General features: G+C 34.7%; 1 protein-coding gene across 1 annotated transcript in view; it reads right to left on the bottom strand.

Annotated features, from left to right (window-relative positions):
• Positions 1–22260, bottom strand: part of LOC113061659 (leucine zipper protein 2-like) — a 106910-nt gene that overhangs the window by 21530 nt on the left and 63120 nt on the right. Inside the window, exons 4-9 of the mRNA XM_026230970.1 lie at positions 15197–15278; positions 10472–10534; positions 7108–7170; positions 5537–5599; positions 2836–2910; positions 2249–2416 (exon numbers count right to left, since the gene is read on the bottom strand). Coding sequence (XP_026086755.1) covers positions 2249–2416; positions 2836–2910; positions 5537–5599; positions 7108–7170; positions 10472–10534; positions 15197–15278 — 514 coding nt within the window. The remainder of the gene's footprint in view (positions 1–2248; positions 2417–2835; positions 2911–5536; positions 5600–7107; positions 7171–10471; positions 10535–15196; positions 15279–22260) is intronic.

The following is a 22260-nucleotide window of genomic DNA, read 5'->3' as shown; positions in this document are numbered from 1 at the left end:
ATGGAATTGCTAATTAAAAGTACTTGTAAACTATTTATTAACTTTAGTTAATTGCAGCTATTATTTAATGGACCTGTGCTAACATGAATAAAAAAAATAAAAAAAATTTAAACTATGACGAATAAAACTTAAATGTACTTTATAAATTAAAAAAAGCTTTTGATGTCAATTAAAACTTAAAATTTATTAATTTGTAATATAAATACGTTTTAAAATGAATGCACAATATTTTTAACACTTCAAATGACTAAGTCATTTATCCTCTTTGTGGAGCTACTGTAAATTTTCGTTTATACTTGCATGATCTCCTGAGCTCACTAAATAATACTTATGAGTATTTGCTAACAGGCAAATAGTACAAACACAAATGTTACATCCAATTTAACAAGCTACAGCACAGGGTATATATCAACGACTGTTAAATATGAAGCGACTATCATTTCAAACTGGCTGTTTGTTCAAACCTCGTGCTGATGAATCTTTCAGCAGCAGGGACTAGTGTGCGCTGGATGACAGCAAAGGTTTTGCACGCTCATTACGTTCCCTACAGTTGATGAATACGGGCTGTAATTAAATGTTGAATGGGACACTGTATAGAGGACCAAAAGTCTTCTGCTCATCCACTTAAAAGAGTGCTAGAGAATTATTTGTACCATAAGAGACAACCTTGGACGGATGTTTCACAATCACGTTTAATCTTAAGGTAACACATCTTCATTTTGTTGTCAGGCTTGATGTTTGTGTCAGGTTAGCAATTAAAGTCTTGCTGAAAGGCTCATGGTGAGATATTTTAGAACAATATTCTCAAATCAAAACAAATGCGATACATAAAACATTTTTTCCCCTTTCATGTCTTCATGAGTGTCTTAAGTTTTTATTTTATTTTTTTAAATCTGCATATTTGGAGGGTGGGGTGAGGGTCTTCTGTGGAGACTTCTCGCTTATGGACAAAAGCATTGGAGCATAATCAAAAAGCACTGCTCTGTCCTCTGGGTAGTGCATGCAAGCATTAAGATTCTTAGCACCACTTGAGTCTAAGTGCTTCTGCGTCACAGTAGGGGAAGAAAATAGAGGCAGATTCTCCCACACTGCCTTCTAAATAAATCATTAATGGTTTGTGATCTCAGCAGTACTGTGTGCATTGAGAGATTCCTTTTTTAACAGGTTGGATGACAGTATCTTTTTTTGTGGATTATTGCATTTAAACCATAGATTACAGTGTTTTCTCAAAGAAACAGACTCCTTTTCTTCACTTTACAATAGCATGATGCATATGAGATGACAATTTGATAATTAATATTCACTATTGTGATTAATTGGTAATAATTGGTTAACTAATCTTCTTAGTCTTTCCGTCCAGAGACTAAATGCCCCACAGTGCAACTACAGGAGATGATGCCAGATAGGCCTACTGCTTACAATAATAACCAGAGTTATTACTAGTTGCTTATTTGTATGCATATTGGCTGTTTATTGGTACTTATAAAGCACATATTGATGTCTCATTCTGCATTACCATGTTCTAGATCCCTCAACCTTTCCTAATAAATAAACGTTACCCTACTGACTATTAATAAGCAGCAGTTAAGAGTTTATTGAGGCGAAATGTCATAGTTAGTTATCTATTACTAATAGGCTAATAGTTAGATAACAGTGAGAACTGGTCCCTAAATGAAATTGTGACCAAAAAGGTATGCATTATACAGAACTTTTAAATATAGACAATTCCGAAATACAACTGGGCTTTTATTTTGAAGTGATTGATTTACTATTTACAGCTGCTCAATCAAAAACATATGCACTCTTACAACGACAAATTACAATCTAAACACCAATAATTTATGAAAAGTAAAAACTACACAAATCACTTTGGAATAAATGTGCGCTGTTCTTTTTAGTGAATACCAGCTTTCACATTGGTCTTTTTATCACATTAAATGATCATATGGATTCAGAAGATTCTGAATATAGCAAGCTGTATACATACATTCATAGGACTTTTGTGCCATTTTATAAAGATGAAAACTGCCGTGCCTATTCTAATTTTGTGTTCTACAGAAAAAAGAAAAAAAGTTATTGAATAACTTTTAGAACTAGTCTTTTAATATTTGAAGGAAAGACTTTGTGAACAAAACAAAATAAAAAGCCTATCTTGGTCATACTACAGTATGTATGATAGCCATTTACAATCTATTTTTGTGGTTTTTCATTAAATTCTGAGAATGGCTTTTCCTCAGTGTGCCAGTACCTTTGCGTGCGGCTGCTGAAAGGTGACTCTTGAATTGTTGGCCAGGGCAGAGTACCTCAACAGGTTGGTGGGAGTGGCTGGAAATCTGTGTAAACTTCCTGTCTGGCTTTGTAGGACAGACGAGAAGCAGATATGCACGGTGTCCTTCAGGGCTTTCAGTTGTGACTCCTGCAACAAATTAATAGAGACAACACATGAGAATAAAGGGCGAATGTTTATCACACTGTCATCTTATCCTTTTGTCCTCAAAGCATGTATCGGTAGCACTTTATTTTACAGTCCTGTTCCCCATGTACATACTATGTACTTATTATGGTAAATACAATAACTATGTAATAACTAGGTACTAACCTACACCTAAACCTAACCCTACCCCATTGTAGTTACCTTGTATTACCAGAACTTTCTTAGATAAATACACTGTAAATACACTATAAGTACATGTTAGTACACATACTGTAAAATAAAGTGCAACCAATCATCTGTTCTTTTGCTTCCCTGGCCTAATAAGATAATAGATGTTATTCTCAAAGTTTGCAAGATAGCAAAAAGAGAAAAACAGTAAAGCTGATCTGCTCCTGACTCACCTTATCCAGCGCTGCCTTCTCCAGTTCATCTTTGGCTACTTTGAGTTTATTCTCCAAGTCCATCAGTTGCTGACCCTGCAAAGAAGAGGCATTGACCCTCTTATCATCTTACCAAACTGACATAAGCCTAAATTCAAACTATGTATATAAGTGGTTTCCAGAAGTCTAGAGATGCTTATGTTTATTATTTATAATTGTAATATATATTTTTTTTAATTTTTTATTATTTTTTAAATTTTGTAATTACAAATGATATTATCAGCATAATATATATATAATATATATATAATATATGTATATGTAAATAATATGTAAATTGGCTGTTTATTTCAAGGTTTAAATTATAATTGAATCCTGCATTTCAATGTGGTCACAGACATTGTGGAAAATGAGCAAACTAACCAAAGAACCTCAGTTTCTTTCCTGCTAGACGTATCTTTAGATCTTTACAGATTTATTTATATATAATATATTTTGGGTAGCATGAACACTAATGTGAAAGCTTGTATAATTGAGCGTGATGCTCTTCATTCAGCCAGAACTATATAAAGACTTGCCCTCAGTATGTCATTAGTTTAGTTTCATAAATATTGCTACATGACTGTGATGCTGTTTGTGCAGTCAACAACAGACTCGTTGAGATGTAAACAGGTGATACAGATTGCCCATCTGGGATGATTAGCACACGTTATCTGGGATATGAAAAGTAGCACGCTTGGATATAAGAGAGAAATTCTATATTCATATTTTACACAGTTAACTTAAATGTTCACACAAATGTTTAAATATGAGTACACATCCAAAATCTAACATGAACAGGCCATGATTTAGCATTTTCACAAGTTTGAATGTTATGAAAAAAAGAAGAGTCATTTAGTTTGTGCTAAATAGCCATTCATTTGTGAAAGGCTTTTTAGAACGAGGTGAACATTTTTGAAACCACTAAAGCCTTCAGTTTTGAGCAAGAAACTAAATCAATTTAGGACACATCAGTCTAAAGAAAAATAGCTCTTAGTGTTTTTCCCAGTGACTCAGTGGTTAATACACAGCAAAACACAAGTAGTTTAGAAGTGAAAATAAGGTTTATATGGCTGGCTGGATAAGCCAAATAAATCTTTAATATTTCATTTTGTGTTACATTATAAATGCACTTGTGACTCCAAATGAATGTTCAGTGTTATATACTGGCTGACAAAAAGCATTGTGGGATATTTTTATTTTGTAGTGTGGTTTGTTTTCAGTCACTATAATATTGCCACAATCACAGTAAATTGTGGAACATCCTAATTGCTAGTTAAGCAGATGCCCCCAAAAATTGTTTTCTAAGTATAATTAAAGGAAAGAACATTGCAATCATTCTGATTGTTTCATATAACAAGCTATTATGTTATTGTGGTCACAATTTAATCTTCAATCTATTTGTAATTTTTTTCCAGACTTTAAAGAACAAAAGAGTAGAGCCCCCATAGCGATGGATCACAAAAGCTGAATCTTAAACAAGAAATGCCTATATTCTCTCAGGAACCGAAGACAACTGACTGTAGATCAGGTGATAAAGGACAACTACTGTACAAAGCAAATGCTAATGCTTTATATCAATAAGTTTTGAATAAACAGCAGATCTGCACAATATGTAACAGTCTATAAATAATTTGAAATAAACGTGCATAATCAAGGGACTTTACTCCAATACAAAAAGACATGATTGTGATAAATGGCAGCACTTGGAATAAGAAAAAGAAAAATCCATTTAATTCTGGCTATATCTGGGGAAAATACCTTGGCAAAGCAATCTTGCTCATTGTCCTTCTCTAGCTTTTTGCCACGCTAGCCAAAGCTCTGAATATTCGTCCTTTGCTTCCCATTACCGAACAATGCCTTTTCAAACCTGCTCATACTTAAATGGCAACTCTAGAGTCAGAAAAGAACTTCTTTAATCATGAATGCAAAAGGAGGAAAGATAATCTTCCTACAGTACATCGATTTCAAACAGGGGAGGCAGAAATAGATGTACAGCCCAGATAAAAACACATTAGAGGAAGGTAAGCCCAGATTGGATATTGTTCTTTGAAAAAGTTTGCATCATAGAGCAGGCGCCTCAACTAACAAAAATAAGCATTCATATTCTTTCTTGAAAATAGACATGTGCTAGCCTTTCTTCATGATTAAGAAACAATAATTTGAAAGTGAGGCACTTTGTGTGAAAACCCAGTGTTTATATGATGGTACCAAAGGGCAATGTGCTGGAAATATCAGCTGACATTTTCCCATCTAACACTGCAAATAAAGGAGGAAAGGTCAACCTGCATGGCAGGAAAGGTCACTGTTTTTACATGAATCTTCACTCTCATCTCACATGAAAAGGTCAAACCATTCAATTAGTATGCAGATATTACTCCTAATTTGTATTATTGTCACGCAAAACACAGATTATTTTTTTACAAGGTAATAATATGTCACGGTATTACACAATATTAAATTCTCAGCACAATTAAAGCATCTAGTGTGTCCTGACTGACTGACATGGTAAACTGAATCAGAAATATCTTGTATATTGTTACAGTAACAAGACAACACAGACTTTGAGCTTCAGAATTGTGTTCAAACTGCTCAGGTAAAATCATATTTTCAAGAGGCGCCAAAGCCCCTGCGCACCATGGAAGTGTACAGTAATGACACAAGCTTTTTGTTTGGTTCTTACCTTAAAAATTAAATCCTTTTTGCCATACCTCAGTTCTTTCAGTTGGGCTTGGATTTTTTTGGACTGCAAAATGAAGATAAGAGAGAATGTTTGTTAGCTTATTCAAATAGTAAAATTGGTTTTAGATTGTGTAGCAGGCTTTTTGTGGCCGCGCCGAAGTGTTCCTTTGTGAACGTTTGCTGGGCAAAGCTCCAATCCAAAAGAGAGACCTTCACTGAACAAGAAAATATAAACTCTTCCCTTCAGTGGACTGCAGGGACCACTCCATGACGCAAACACATTAACACATCAACACCCAGGCATACACGCTTGCACAATTACACTCACTCCATGGTATGGTACTGTCTTGGCTTGCTGCCTGTGGATTGCTGCCACAGTTGTAAACATTTACAGACACACACATTCACACACATGCACACACATACATACACTCCTTTACTCTATACCCTCAGTGTCTTCAGTAATCTCGTAGTAACTGAATTGTACAGCACCTCCACAAAACTAATGAGACATCATTACTCTCTCCCCCTTACAGACGCAAAGTCAGGATGCCAATACACTTGCATTTATTTGTCTACCTTCACAGTTTTCTAGCTTGGAATATTGGAGTAGAATGTTGAGTTTATTGCACTTAACCAATCATGTTGGTTGCACCTAAATCTAGCCAACCTAGAAAAAATGTGTGTATAAATACTGGTTCAGGTATTTATTTTTTTATATACACTTGATTGTGAAAGAATGCAACAATAAGTTTTAAAAGTGACAGTTTAGACAATTATAATGCTACAAAAGGCTTAATTCAAATAAATGCTGTTCTTTCGAACTTCCTATTTATCAAAGAATCTTTATATATATATATATATATATATATATATATATATATATATATATATATATATATATATATATATATATATATATATATATATATATATATTTTTTTTTTTTTTTTTTTTTTTTTTTTTTTTTTTCAACATTGATAATAATGCTTCTTGAACACCAAATCAGTATTTTAGAAAGATTTCTGAAAGATCATATGACACTGAGGACTGGAGTAATGACTGATGAAAATTCAGCTTTACCATCTATCTATATATATATATATATATATATATATATATACAGTTAAAAACAATAATTATTTTAAACTGTAATAATATTTCATAATATTACTGTTTTTCTGTATTGATGAAATAAATGAAGCCTTGGTAAACATAAGAGACTATATATTTGTTTACATTTCGAAGATTATTAAGGTATGATTTGCAATAAAAGAACATTGTAGTCTTTCTACTTCAACAGTTTAATTCAGTATGTTACTTGTGGTTTCTTCATAATTAATTGTAAGTGTGAGAGAAAACCTTCTGTAAATAATCATTAAACATAATTTTTTAATAAATTAATCATAAAATAATATAATTATACATTTATAGAACTTGCATTCAAAATCAAGCTCAAAAATCTCAGGGTTGCATGTTAATATGCATAACGCTTCTGCGAGGAGCAATATTAATTTTGGTTTGAATAGAAATGCTGCAGTATTTTCAACAGTGTTTGAGTGCACAACATACCTCCTCTGCATGTATGTCACAGAGCTTGTTCCCAGACAGAAGTTTATTCTTCAGGCTTTTATTCTGCAAGACAGGAAAAGGCAATAAATAGAGAAATACTGTACAGACGGCTTTGTAACATCAAGCATGAAACAAGCCCCGACGTCTTGCTTTATCTAGGTAAATACACTCAATTTAATGGTAGCCCTGTCCTTGCAGACAAAGCAATGCTTCAACTCTTTCCATAGAGCTCATTTTGACAGTTCCCTCACAAGCTTATTGGAGCTCAAGGTGACCCAGGAGTATATGCCCCATTTCTGTAATAACCTGCAGTGGACGTCTTTATGGAAATAGATGATGCTAGATTAAGAATCAATACAGAGATGATGGTGGTCCTGAGTTTAATCTAGTGCTTTTCTCCACCTCCTCTTTTTTGTCTTTCTCTCTGTTTGTGTCCTTTTGCTTTTATTTTTTTCTCTCATTATCTCTCTCTCTGCCTCGATTTCTCACTTCCTTTGTCTCTGTGTTGCTCTCAGATGCAAATCTATACGCTTTTAGTGGCAATGTCACCCAGTTTCAGATCCACCAGGATTTCGAAGGACTTTCTGATGATAATTGGGCCCCCCAAAAATTACTACATTTTCAGAGGCTTTTCTCTAAAATTGCGACTCTACTTGTTTTTGTTTTTGGTTTCAGTGTTGTTTTGCAGTTAAAACCCAGCAACAATCCTGCAATTAGTGTTAGTGACAATAGAAGTACAATTACCTGTAATTATTTTAGTGCATAATAACAGAACATGCAGTATGCATTCAAATGTTAAGACAACAATGATGCAACAGTATTTTTGTATTCAGCATAAACAAAACCAGATTGTGTCCATGGAGTAATCATATTAACAAAACCTTTTTAGTAATTAACACAACTGGATAATTAGGTTCTTAGATTTCTGGTAATAAGGTTCTTGAGAGACAAAATTAACACAAGCAATATGTTTTGACGCATGTCATACATCACCAGCAAAAATGTCTTTAGTAACTGGGACCTCATGTTAAATACCATTCAAAAATAAGCTTTTTCATTCAATTCATCGATCGATTAATTGATTGCTTTCTTTCTTTTTTCTTTTTTTTCTGCAAAGGACAAATTAAATTTTTTATATCAAGCACAGCAACTGTTTTCAACACTGATAATAATAAGTAATGGTTCTTGATCACCGAATCAGCATATTAAAAATGAGTTCTGAAGTATCATGTGACACTCACGTTGAGTAATACCTTCTGAAAGTTCAGCTTTACCATCACAGGAATAAATCACATTTTAAAATATATTTAAATTGAAATAATACAGTATTTTACAATATTACTTACATATACACACATATACCAACTTACTGATGTTAATCTAATGGAGTCAGTTAATAAGAAATGTCTTGTATTTCTGTGTGATATTTATGTGAAGATCAAGGGCACATTTCAAATAGCATTTTGAAGGGCACTGCAGGAATGGGACACTTTTTATAGGGTCATTCCAAATGAACATGAGTAACTGCAGAAGACACAAACAGACAATATTGGATGCTGAAGATTTATTTGTCTCAACAGTTTTAACCGCTAACATGAATTTTGGTGCTGTGCTGTAAAGGGTTTTTCCCCCATTCTGTTTAAAAATCAAGAGGCAGTGACGTTGTATAGAGTGCACATATGCGAAACATAATGAGACGCCCTTCAGAGAGTTGATTAGCTAACATTGCACTTATCCCCCTCAAATTTGTATTTAAAATAAATAAATATTTGATAAAAATGGGAGCAAATGACACACCACCACAAATAAAATGGGGTCTGAATTTACTTCATGTGATCGCAAAATTCCAATATTTCAATGCATTTCTCTAACTAAAAGCAGTTTTGATTGAATTGAACTAAATTACAGAATTCATTCATGTGGGGAGTAAAAACATTGAGGATTTTCACTTACTTCCACCAAGTGACGTTTGACAGAAAATTTCAAAACAACTAAAAATGGCAAAGCCATTATCTCAGCAGAACACTTGCTTTTCATACCATATGTTCGTTGCTTCCGCCATTAAATTAACGCTGAAAGTTCAACAGGCTCTTTTCTACTTTTATTGTAATTACAACACCTGCTGTGTAACGAGTCACAGTGGCCCTCACCAACAAATTGACTTGGAAATATATAATAGCTGGTGGAACACAGAGGTGTTACATTAAAGTGACTGTGAGAGAAAGAGAAAGCATAAGAACGGAGAAAGGAAGGAAGGGACTGTCTGAAAGCAAGTGAAAGAGTGTTTGAGGTAATGAAGCAGAATAGCATTGCAATACGATTCAATGAGGTGGAATTGGCTGAGTGTCAAATCCACACACTTGCATATCTACCCCTCTCTGAAGAAGAATGAGTACCCAAGTCTATAAGAAAAGTGGCAGCTGTCATTAAAAGTGACATGTGGTTGGCCTGCTAAAGACTGCAATGACACAAGGATCCACCCAAGCAGATAGGGCACAGTGCAGTCAAGACACTTCAAACAACAGCCTTGAAAATAGTCAAATTTGAACGCTATAACCTTAAAGGGACGGTTCACCTAAAAATCAGAATTCTGTCATTATTTATTCAGCCTCATGTTGTTTCAAACCTGTATGAAATTCTGTATTCTGTAGAACATAAAAAAAGGTATTTAAAAAAATAATAATAATAAAAAAAAAAGTTTTTAGTCCTTACAATGAAAGCCAATGACATCCAGAGTTGTCATCCAGGTTTAGATCGACATGAGGGTGAGAAAATTATGACCAAATTTCCTTTTTTAGTTGAACTAAATCATTTTAATTATTGCTTTGTCTTTTCATACCCTATTTAGTGAAACTATGATGCTAAATCGAGATATAAGCAAAATTCAATATTGGGTTAAGTGATATAACCTGACAAATAAATAGTTATTATGCCGTCATCATCTACGACTTTAGTTGTACCAAGGGACAGTTTCCATTTTATGTTTAATTAAAAGTAATTTCACCATAGATGTTACCTTGCACAACACTGCAAACTACAGTAGTTAGAACATAACATCATGCCATTTTTAGATTTTTTACATTAATTTACGACCCACCATTGAAAAAAGAAACTGCTGTGGCTGGTGATTGTTTTCTTTGATGAATGAAAGCATTTAATGTTGTTTCATTTTATTTTATTTTATTTCACATTTAATCTCACATAAATGCTGCTATTAAAAATTAAAAAAGTATATTTATTTTATGTTCTGAGGAATAATTTATATCCAGAATAAATACATTAATAATACTTCCTAAAAATAAATAAATAAATAAATAAATAAATAAATAAATAAATAAATAAATAAATAAATATAAAACCGTACCTCTTGCTGAAGGTCTTTGATGATTTTGGTCTTCTTTTCCATCTCCATCTTTAAGAACTTTATCTGCATGGAAGGGAGAGGGGAGGGAAATTTGCATATTAAAGCCCCAGCAGCATTTTTTACAGAAAAAGCATCATAAATTGTGGATGATTATCTTATTTAAGTAAAAAATGTTTGCCGTTAAATGAACACTACCATTCAAAAAGGGTTCGCAAAATTGTAATGTTTTTGAAGTCAAACAAAAAACAGTAATATTTAAGAAATATTTGTATTTTATTTTACAAAGTGTTTTCCATCTAAATAATTATTATATATTTTTTATGTTTTCATATATTCTACCCTTTATGCCATTTATTATTTGTGTGGAAAATGTGATACTTTTTTATAGGATTCTTTGATTTGACAAGATCCAAAGAACAAAAGAATCAATTTAATGTACCCTTGCTGAATAAAAGTATTATATTTATACTTAAATAAATAAATACAAATTAATAAATAAATAAAAACTTACCGACCCCAAACGAAAGAATCAATTTAACCCTTGCTGAATAAAAGTATTATATTTATACTTCAATAAATAAATACAAATTTATAAATAAATAAAAACTTACCGACCAAGAACCTTTGCACAGTAATTTACAGTATGCAAAAATAAATAGTAAAAATTGCACAGTTATCATTGTAATTTAATTTATTTGATTATTCAGAGTGGTATATACATTTAATAATTCATAATTTATCACTTGTTTGCAGGCTTGATTTGGGGATTTACAGATTTAAATAATAAAGAAAGAATGAAATTAAGTTAGATCAGATTGCACTGTAAATTTGCTCTGTATAACTGCAATGTAAATTCATGAAAAACCTCAATCATGTTTACCCCTGGTGAACTGACCTCAAATGAAAAGAGAACCATTTAAAAATATTTCAACAGAAGCCTATATGGAATACAAATGTGAAAGCGAAGGTTTCCCAAAACAATCCAGAGCATGGTAAAAACAACCAAAGAAGAATCCGAAGTGTTTACAGCCCTGAGGGTGAACCACAACTCCAGTCAAATACAACGTTCCACTATTGCTCCTTATTCCTTATTCACCCAGCTCAGCCCTGAATGTCAAACTACCTCAACTTTTATTCTCTCTCTCCTGCCTTCAGCCATGGCAGGCACTGTGGAAAAATAACAACACATCTAAATACTGAGGTCGAGCAGCTGTACGCAGTTCCATACAATACGGCAACAGCGTACCTTCGGGTGTATTCATTCTGATTAGCACTTTAATTTAATTCAGTCCACAAGCTCACGTATTGATATTGATTTTTGATTTTTTGGATTACAATAGAACAATATCCTATTCCTCATTTCCCATTTTCATGCAGCTTTGTTTGTGAACTATATGGAATCTGAGTATAAATTAAGGGAATGTCTTGACTAAACATGTTTTGATTTGTCAAATCACATTCAGGTTCATGATTAATTTCATTTGGGTTTCTAAATTAATCTTGAAAGACAGTTCACCCAAAAATGAATTCATAATTTATTCAGTATTATGCCTTTCCAAACAGTTTTAGTTACCAATGACTTCCAATGTATTGACAAAAATATATTCTCTTAAATTCTCTTTATAGGTTCATTCAATGCTGCCTCCTTCTTTGAGCTCATTACAGGTTTCTTTCACTAAGAGTGGTTCAAGTCCTCAGGGCTCCGAACCTCGCAGCAGACTTCCTATTCGGCTCGGGTCGAAGGAATGGATGGTGAAGTTGGAGGTATATTGCAGAAATGTCCCCTTTGGTTCTCCCAATGTCACCTGACACCTCGGAGAATAGATGCTTTTGCTCACTCGTGGTCAGATCTGAGGCATTTCCTCCGATCAAGCTGATTCCGCCAGTCTTCTGCAGAATGAGGTAGTGCAGAATCCACCTCCTGTTGATAGCCCCATCCCAGATGTGGTTCTTGGAGCTAGTTCGTCTTCTAGAGCATACCCCATGGGAGATTCCAAACGGAAAGACCTACTGTCTAAACTCCAGGGCAGGATCTGGCATCCTCTGCCCAAGATTTTTAGGCTTTGGGTGTGGCTGATCAAGGGCGATCAGTTGAGATTTCTGGTCTATTCCTTGTGAATGCTCAGGAAACCATTGGTAATGCTAGGGCTCCTTCTACTATGAGGCTTTATCCTTTAAAGTGGAAGGTTTGTGAGTCATTGTGTTCGGCTCATGCATTTATGCATGGGGTTAGGTGTTTGAGGCCAGCACAACCTGGAACTTTTCTAATGTCCTGGAGGTCTTATTGGAATTGCTTTTTGAGTCTTTGGAGTCACCTCCTGAACAAATTCTGGCCCTTAAGGTGACGCTCCTGTTGGCGTTGGCTTCTATCAAATGCTTAGGTGATTTGCAGACTCTCTCTTTTAGCGAGTCATGCATGTACAGTAGTTTGCTCTGGGCCTTGTTAAGGTACTCCTACAGCCCAGGTGGTTATGTCCCAAAGGTCAACGTCATTTCGCTCTAAGGTGGTCATGCTTCATCCCTTCTATCCTCCTCCTTCTGCTTCTGTTGAGGATGAGAGGCTTCACCTGCTCTATTTAAAGCTCTATGTTGACCAATCTAGCCAATGGCGCAATTCCTCCCAATAGTTGGTGTGTTTTGGTGCTGGCCACAGTGGGCTCACCACATCAAAACATAAGATTTCTCATTGGGTAAGCGATGCTATCTTACTTGCATATAAGATGCGGTGTCTCTCTTCACCACTAAGTACTGGAGCTCATTCTACCAGGAATGTTACTTCCTCTCAAGCTCTTTTCAGAGGAGTTCTTCTGGACGATATCTGTGTGCTGGCAGGACGGTCCTCTGCTCACACTTTTATCAGGTTTTATATCTTGGATTTAGATGCAGCTCCTGGATCCTAGATTATCTCAGTTTGAACCAGCCGTTTGACCTGGTTTATTTTTCATTGGGCCAGATATGGCAGTGCTTAGCTTTGCGAGTGCTACGCAGGGTTGAGTAAACATTTGAAAGAGAATTACTCAGGTTACTCGCATAACCCATGTTCTCTGAATAGGGAATGAAATTACGTTCACTGCCAAGCTCCTCGTGCTACAGACAGGACTTCTTTGGCAGGAAATCTGAGGAGCGGATGGCGTGGTTGTTAATATTAGAATGGGTGATATACTGATGTTGAGGTGGCGCCTGCGCCATCAGCCAGTGAATTGGTGGATTCCATTAGGGCTTCAGACAATCAGCATTCCCATTGTGTCTCATCTATAGAGCAGCTCATTCCCTATTCAAAGAACATCGTTTCAATGTTTTTGTCCACATAATGGAAATCAGGGGGTGCCAAAACATCACTGGAACAATCATTGTATGGAACAAAAAACACTAAGAGATTTTTTGTTTTACGTGTTTTGCAGAAGAATGTCAATGACATGAAGCCTCATGAACATGAAACATAAAAAAATATATGATGGAAGATTTTTTTATTTAAAAAATAACTTTTCCTTTAAGAAGATAAAACTCTCTTTAGAGCATGAGTTTTGAATATGCAGTTTTAAAAAGCTGATATGGACTTTGTTCATCTTACCAAAATAGCCTCAGGAAAATCCTAACGGGTCAACATAATAGCTAGATAATAAAAAGGTTGTCATAAAAAGACACTTACAGGCAAACAAAAGATCACTGGGCCGTTTCCACAGCAGTGTAAAATGTTAACATACCCCAGACTGACCGGCAACATTCTTGCGGTTTGTGAATATATCTGGGGTTGTGAATCGGCTTTGCTATCTGGAATTGGTGTCAATTGGTGGTTAACTGTTCATAGAATGGAAAGAATGGCCAGAGCTGATGAAATGCTAATTCTCAGTGATTCATTCTCATTCCGAACACGAGCCACTGTGCCTCTATTCCCCGCAGTACTGCACGCAGCCACACACAGAGATGAAACAAGAAAAGTTGCATGCAAATAAGTGTGTATCTTCTACAGAGTTAGAAAGGTGCTTCCTACAGTTTTCCATAATTACTGTAACATAACACTTCCAGACCTAAAGGTAAATGCTTAAAATAGAAGAGACTCTCTCTGGACATTCAATGTCATCGCACTGACTTTAATGAGGATTCCTATGTTTTCCTGGTAATGACTTTAGACAGGGGTACGTAAAGAGGATGATGTGGTGACGCAGCATAATGAATTAAACAATCAAAATGGTTAAGTCGTGAAATTTCACGAAACATGCTTTAATGCAGCAATAAATAAATAAATAAACTTTTTTTGGTTGTTTTATTTCTATTTAATCTCTCTCTCTCCCCCAAATTTCAAGGGTGTTAAAATATAAATTTGCCAGTATTCCTATATATTGGTCTTGTCAAGAACCCAGAACTTTTAGTTTCTCCTATAATAAATCCTTTAACATTCATGGAAACTTTCCATCGCACAAAAAGATTCTTTAGATTTTCTAAAAGCTCCTTTTAAGAACAGTTAGCCTGAAAAGTTATTTGGGGAAGCTAACATGGTTCTTCTGTGGCACCACTGTGAAACCCCCCTGTTGAACCTTTACTATTGAGAGATAGTCAATGGACAAATAAAATCAATGATTCTGTGAGTAAACAAGTAAGTGGCAAAATGCTATAGGCCATCATCCTTAGTATTTTGAGACAGTCTCTAAAGGCTGAGTTTATGTGAGTAGTAGTTTGAGTGGACTGTATTTATACAGTTTAACGCATCAGTGTAAAGGGTCTCACTGTGGCCTGCTGTTTCTCTGCACGTTCAGCTGCATCATCCAGTTGTTTCTGCAGAGCTGCCTGGAGTGACTTCATCTCATCCCTGTGAATGAGACCCATAGAGAGAGAGAAGAGAGAAAGAGAGAGAGAGAGACAAATGGAAAACAGTGAGTAAGAGTGCATAGGGGAATAGTGATCACAATGGCCACTCCAATGGCTTACTTTTATCTTATATGTCTTACACACATTCTAAATCACATTTAATGTCATTTCTGAACATGAGCACAACAGAAATGCATAAACTAAAATGGATAACAAATCACTGAACAATATCTATAAATAATATTGATGACATATAAATGACAAATATGTTAATTAATACACCGTATCATATTACGCAGGGTTTGCCCATGGTATACTCGCTATTTCTTTCTTTAAAATGAGTAATGATTGAAGACTAAAATCTAAGCAGCTGCACTGTGATGTTCAAAACTAAAATCTGCACTTATAAACTGTTGCTCTTTTGTTAGTTCTGACTGCTTTTATCATCTTTATTTGTAAGTCGCTTTGGATAAAAGTGTCTGCTAAATGACTAAATGTAAATGTAAAATTCACTACTTATCTACGTTGTTTCCCATTAGAACTGTTTAGACAGTTTACTATAATCTTGGAGTTGTTGCTAACTAAATGCTCAGAAGGAAAAGAAGCATGCAAAAATTGTATTCGGTCTTTCAAACATTCTTGATAGAAACAGACTTATTAAACTAATAACTGGAGATAAGCAAGGATGAGGGGGCAAGCTTGGTATTAACTAACTTTTTGTCCCTATGGTGAAACTCACCAAACTTTGCATGCATGCAGGGTCTGTTGCTAATTGCATTCTCTGTAATTTTAGGATGGATGGGATGTATTGTTGCCTAGCAACTAGTGGACAAATTTGCAATATTCATAACATCAGCCCCACTACACTGTTTGAGCTCAAAACTTAATATTTCAAATGAGAGTCACTCTCATTAAAGGAAACAAATCTGCCTCAAGGACCACCAAGCTCAACAATTAAGATATATATTTTTCATTATTTGACATTTCAGGCAAAACCAGAGGCTAAATACTCCTTGAGACTGCTCATCCAATTGATCACATTTTGACATGTCATCTTTGGAAATGTCTTTCATATGTTTACAAAATTTAAACAGATTGGCATTGATGGATCTAGAAATCAAAATGTAAGATTGTCAGTGAACCTCCATCTTCACAAAAGGCCACTGAGGGTGCAAAGCCGCCACAAGGGCACTACTCATAAGGACCGTTTGAATCATAAAATGACAAAAAGGTCACCCTAAACAAATTTCACAGACACATGAAGGTAAGATAACTGCAAGCCTGCATAAAGTGCACCATTTGGGTCAAGGCCCTTTCTCTTTCATCTTCTTTATAATGTGTTTTTATGCCTGCTGGATTCTATTAATTGCTGCTTGCAGCCTCATTTTAAAGTTTATTTTTAGTTTAATGGGACATAATAGCCATACTTATTATTGCTTGTTAAATGACTCCTTACTATCAGCATGTGAATTATAAAATACATATTCTGATGTAAAGTTGGACCCAGATGTCTAAGACTGCCAGTGTTTTTATTTTGCATTTAATCTAATATAATTTTATATTTTAATTTTCTTATTATGATCATGACAACAATTTTAATGAAAAGCAGAATTTAAATGAACATAATTCCAGATTTTTTTTTAGAAAGAGTTAAAAATCTGATAACAAAATATTTAACCCAGGGCCAGGGCACAATTTCTGCAAAATAATATGTGACCGTGGACCACAAAACCAGTCTTAAGTGTCAATTTTTCAAAATTGAGATTTATACATGTACATTATACATTATACATTTAAATATCTGAAAGCTGAATAAATAAGCTTTCCATTGATGTTTGGTTTGTTAGGATCAGACAATATTTGGACAAGATACAACTATTTGAATATCTAGAATCTGTGGATGCAAAAAAAATCTAAATACTGAGAAAATCGCCTTTAAAGTTCTCCAAATTAAGAGATTAGCAATGCATATTACTAATCAAAAATTAAGTTTTGATATATTTATGGTATGAAATTTACAAAATATCTTGATGGACAATGATCTTTACTAAAAATCCTATTGATTTTTGGCATTAAAAAAAAATCAATAATTTTGACCCATACAATGTTTTTTTTGGCTATTGCTAAAAACATACCCCAGCGATTTAATACTGGTTTTGTGGTCAAGGGTCACAAATTATTTTGGTTCTTGCATGTTTTGCAGCACACATCAAAGTGAAATGTCCAGTGAGTGACACTAAAACTGTGTTTGGTTTTACACAAATATTGAGAGCCGTGACTAGTGTTTCAAAGGACTCGTACACAAGTTCTCTGCATCGCAACTTCTGTGCTCTTCCAGGTGAGCTATATCGAGCAATTTTACAGAATCCAAAAAGCCATACATACATGTCATGCAAATGTCAAAATATCTTAATTTAAAAATCATGCCCTATGGTAGAAGTGTTCTGAGGTCATAAGAAGTATCATGCTAGGAACTGTTGTAAAATATGTCTTTATTTGTTAAGAACTTGACCCTGTATTTACAATTTGTGCGAAAAGGAATATCGTCATTTCACTGTACATTTCAGCTGGGCAGTGCAGTTCTTTTTATGTATAGTCACGATTTTTCAAAAAGCTGGGATATATATATATATTATATATATAATGAATAAGTTCATATATATATATATATATATATATATATATATATATATATATATATATATATATATATATTAGGGGTGTAACGGTTCACAAAATTCACGGTTCGGTTCGGTACGATTCACTGATGTCACGGTTCGGTTCGGTACGGTTCGGTACGTTTTAGATACAGCAAAAAGAACAAATTGGCAACAAAGTATGTTTTTTGTTTTTTTTTACATTGAACAATGATCTATTCTTTACCCATCTTCTATGGTGTTTTCTTAGCAGCATACTGTATAAAACAAAAACAGCTCCTTATTAAAAAAAATTTAAAATGTTATATTGTTGTAGTAGTTATGAACAAATACAAAGATGTAACTTTTCATATGGAACTCTATAACTCTTTATATTGAGTGTGTTTTTACTCAATTGGTTCTCTATAGGGCTTATGTTTTTTGGAACAAAGCAGGAATTACGGTCTGGCTGAAATGGGCTCGTGAAGGAATATAGTAACGGGGCTAAATTACATTAAGAATGTTCTTAAAACATGCGTTTTCCACTATAGGCGCTCGCTCACTCAGCACACGCTGAAGGCTCGTTGCAAAATGACTAAAGGGTCTTTCACACAGGACGCGATACGCGCGGCGCTGGATCCTGGGCTCAGCGTTGCCCTTCAGATACAACGCGATTTGCGCTGCACTATGCCAAGAGCAAAGTAGGTGGAGTTTTCAAAACTGCCCGTGCATACGTTCTATTTATAACAGTTCTTCTATAACGTGCAGGCCTGTTAATTGAATCGTACTGCTCAGGAAATTCCGACACAGTACAGTACTAGTCCATTTTGATTACCGTGCTTGTTTGGATGCCCCGATCGATTGGTAAAGTGCACCCAAACACCAGACCTGTTGGTTATTGGAGGATCTTCTATTTGTGGTCTGTTAAACGCATTGGCCATTTTGCAACGAGCCTTCAGCGCGTACTGAGTGAGCGAACGCCTGACCTGAGTAGCCTAACATAAACATATAAGCTGGTGTTTTTTTTTTCTTGTTCGGGGGTGTCAGGGGCGTTGCCTGTTACGTCGTTTGGGTTATTGGGCTACCTTGTTGAACGCATATCATTATATTTCACAATTTTTTCTTTATTTTCCAAATATAATTAATTAGTCCAACGAACCGTTCGGTACATAATGCGTACCGCGTACCGAACCGAAAGCCTCGTACCGAACGGTTCAATACGAATGCGCGTATCGTTACACCCCTAATATATATATATGAACTTATTCATTCACAGTAAAATGTTGTTTATTTGCAAGCTTATTAGACTATGAATCCCAGATTTTCAATGTGGTCTCAGATTTTTGGACCTCACTTTATTTATGCTGCACTAAGCCTCAGAGAAACATAACCGTGTGCAAACTTGCAGATGAAATACAGCATCCATTGTCATTCTTCTGACTTGTGTAATCACAAATGTCCATGGGATGGTCTGCCTATTTCTTTTTCTACCAGGTGCATATTGTCATTTTAATCAAGAGATGAAGGTCAGAAACTTCAGCACATCTGCCCTGAATTTCAATATCTGTCTGCTGTTGATTGGGGTTAAAAATAGAAGCCATTACGCACACCTGACTCTGGGGGAAATTGAATTTTGTCACTTACTCTCCACAGTCAACATGGTTGAACCTTGATGCATCCAGTCTGTTGCCATGATGCCACCACAAGTGTGCTGGAGTGCTCTGTAGTTTTCTATCACTGAAAACCCATGACCATTTAATCTGATTCAACCGAGATGGTCATAAAAGCTGTGTTAAAGAACACTGTTGCTCTTGAAACTGGGAAATAACAGTCGCCTTAGATGTATACGACAAATGGCAGAGCATATGTTTACAGGCGTATGCTTGTAAACAGTTGCTAACAGTCTGTAATTACTGATGTTGGTGTGTGAGAATGAGTAATTCATTAAAGAGTCTCTCAGAGCACTGTTTCCTTCACAGTTCATTTCATCTAAAGTTGACTGAAACACCACATGAGATGAGATACTTGTCACCAAACTAAAAAAAACTAACAAACAAAAAAAGGCATTATATTAGAGTTGAATATTGACTGGTATAACACTTATAATGTTACAAAAGATTTCTATTTCAAATAAATACTGTGCTTTTGAACTTTAAATTCATCAAAGAGTGCTGAAAAACAAATACCACAGTTTCCAAGAAAATATTAAGCATACTGTTTATTACATTGCTTCAGATTTGAATGTGTTTTGCAATGTTGAACATTATAACAAATCTCACACGTTTCTGTTGAGCTTTTGAATGCCATATCCAATCAGAGGCATTTTGATTTGTCACTATCACCAGAACTCCGGAGTTGTTCAGAGCGTACTATTATTGACTGAATTCTGAATCTGCACTCGCAAATTCTCTAATCAGCATAAACAGAAAACTGCAGGAGAGAGATTTACTGTGCAATGTAGGCAGCTTCAGTGATTATAACAGGAGATTTTGAAAAGTGCGTTCATCAGACTAAAGTCATGGACCGCTTCAGTATTTTTTGATCGATTTCTTTATGTAGCCTAATCTATTCTCAATTTGAATAACCATTTTGTTTTTCATTCTAATAAAATAATAACCAATGTGAAGTCTTGATTGTCTTATCTCTAAAAAGTAATCCATAAATGGTTCATGTTTTCCCCCTTTCTATTAGGCCTAATCGACATTAATGATCATTATTACAATATCAAGACTAATAATCAGCAATGATGATTTATTTTCAGGATATTGCAGCTTCACCTTTTATTATTATTATTATTATTATTATTATTATTATTATTATTATTTATAGGCTATTAACATTATGCAACTTTTGTGTAAATGTGTGTACATGAGCAGCATATATAAATGTATAATAAATCTAAATGCTATATCAGATGCAGCTACTACTACACCTCTGCAGTGTAACGATGGCTTTTGTTGATTTTGGAAAAAAAAATAATGAGATTGGTAAGAGTCTATAGTATTATGACTAATTGAAGTAACTGGTTTATAAAACAAAAAAGGAAGAAAAGAAATAGATACATGTAATAGTATAGTTATAAGATTTCCTGTAAGTAAAAAAAAAAAATAATAATTAATGCAAATATTGCCCCTTTATTGAAAAGTAAATTCTGATGCTGGTCATACAGTATATTAAATATACACACACACACACACACACACACACACATATATATGCAAAAGTTTCAGGCCACTAGTATTATCACCAACAAAAATGGTTTTAAGTCAGTTATTTCTATGTTTTGCTGTAGTGTATCAGTAGGAAATAGCAGTCTACATTTCCAAACATTATTTTTGCCATTAATTGTAATAATCCAGTTAGATTTTTGTTTGTACAATGAGTCTGACAGCAGTCAGTACTGAGATCTGATCTCACCATCATCCAGTCTGTCTGGAATAACATGAAGAAACAGAACAAACTGAGACAGACTAAATCCAGAAGAACTGTCTCCAAAACGTCAAGAAACCTGTTAGCTTCAAGAAACCTGCAAAGCTACAGTACTGTGCAAAGTTTTAGGCACTTGTGTAAAAATGCTAAAACTGTAAAGTGAGGATGCTCTCAAAAACAATGCCATAAATAGATTTTATTAATCAAATTCTATTAACTTAACAAAATTAAATCAACATTTGGTGTGACCACACTATGCATTATAAAAAGCTTTTGTCCTGGTGCACTTGCACATTGTCTTTCGGGTAACTTTGCAGGCAGGTTTCTTGAAGTGTCTTGGAGACATTTCAACAGTTATTCTGGATTGAGTCTGTCTCAGTTTGTCTCGCTCCAAGGATGCACTGTCTTATTTAAAATCAAAGGTAAATACATGTAGAAACAGCGCATCCTTTTGGTGCGGAGGACACAGAAGAAGCATACTCAAAACTGGGATATGGAGTGACACAGAAAAAATAATAATTGAATAAAGTCATTATTTTTGTTTTCTTTGCTTACAAAAAAGTGTTCTTGTCGCTTGATATAACCCAGATTGCATGTCTGATGGCAGACGGAGTATTCTGACTACGACTTTTCATAACTTTTATGGACCTTGACACTGTTATTTACTTGGCATTCTATGGGACAGTCTCTAGCCTCCAGGTTTTCATCTTCAATGTCTTAAATTGTGTTCCAAAGATGAACGGAGCTTTTACGGGTTTGGAACAACATGGGGGCAAGTGATTAATGACAAAATTTTCATTTCGGGGTGGAGTAACCCTTTAATGTGCCTGCATACTTCAGTTTGCTGGTGATACTTCTAAATCTCAATCTTACTAAGAATTGCAGCTTTATAAGTAAGTAATTTGATTTATGGCTCAG

This window comes from Carassius auratus, chromosome 43, assembly GCF_003368295.1.
Source record: "Carassius auratus strain Wakin chromosome 43, ASM336829v1, whole genome shotgun sequence".
NCBI classification, from domain to species: domain Eukaryota; kingdom Metazoa; phylum Chordata; class Actinopteri; order Cypriniformes; family Cyprinidae; genus Carassius; species Carassius auratus.
Note: the sequence above shows the minus strand (reverse complement) of the source record. Positions and strands in the feature narration are given on the sequence as shown.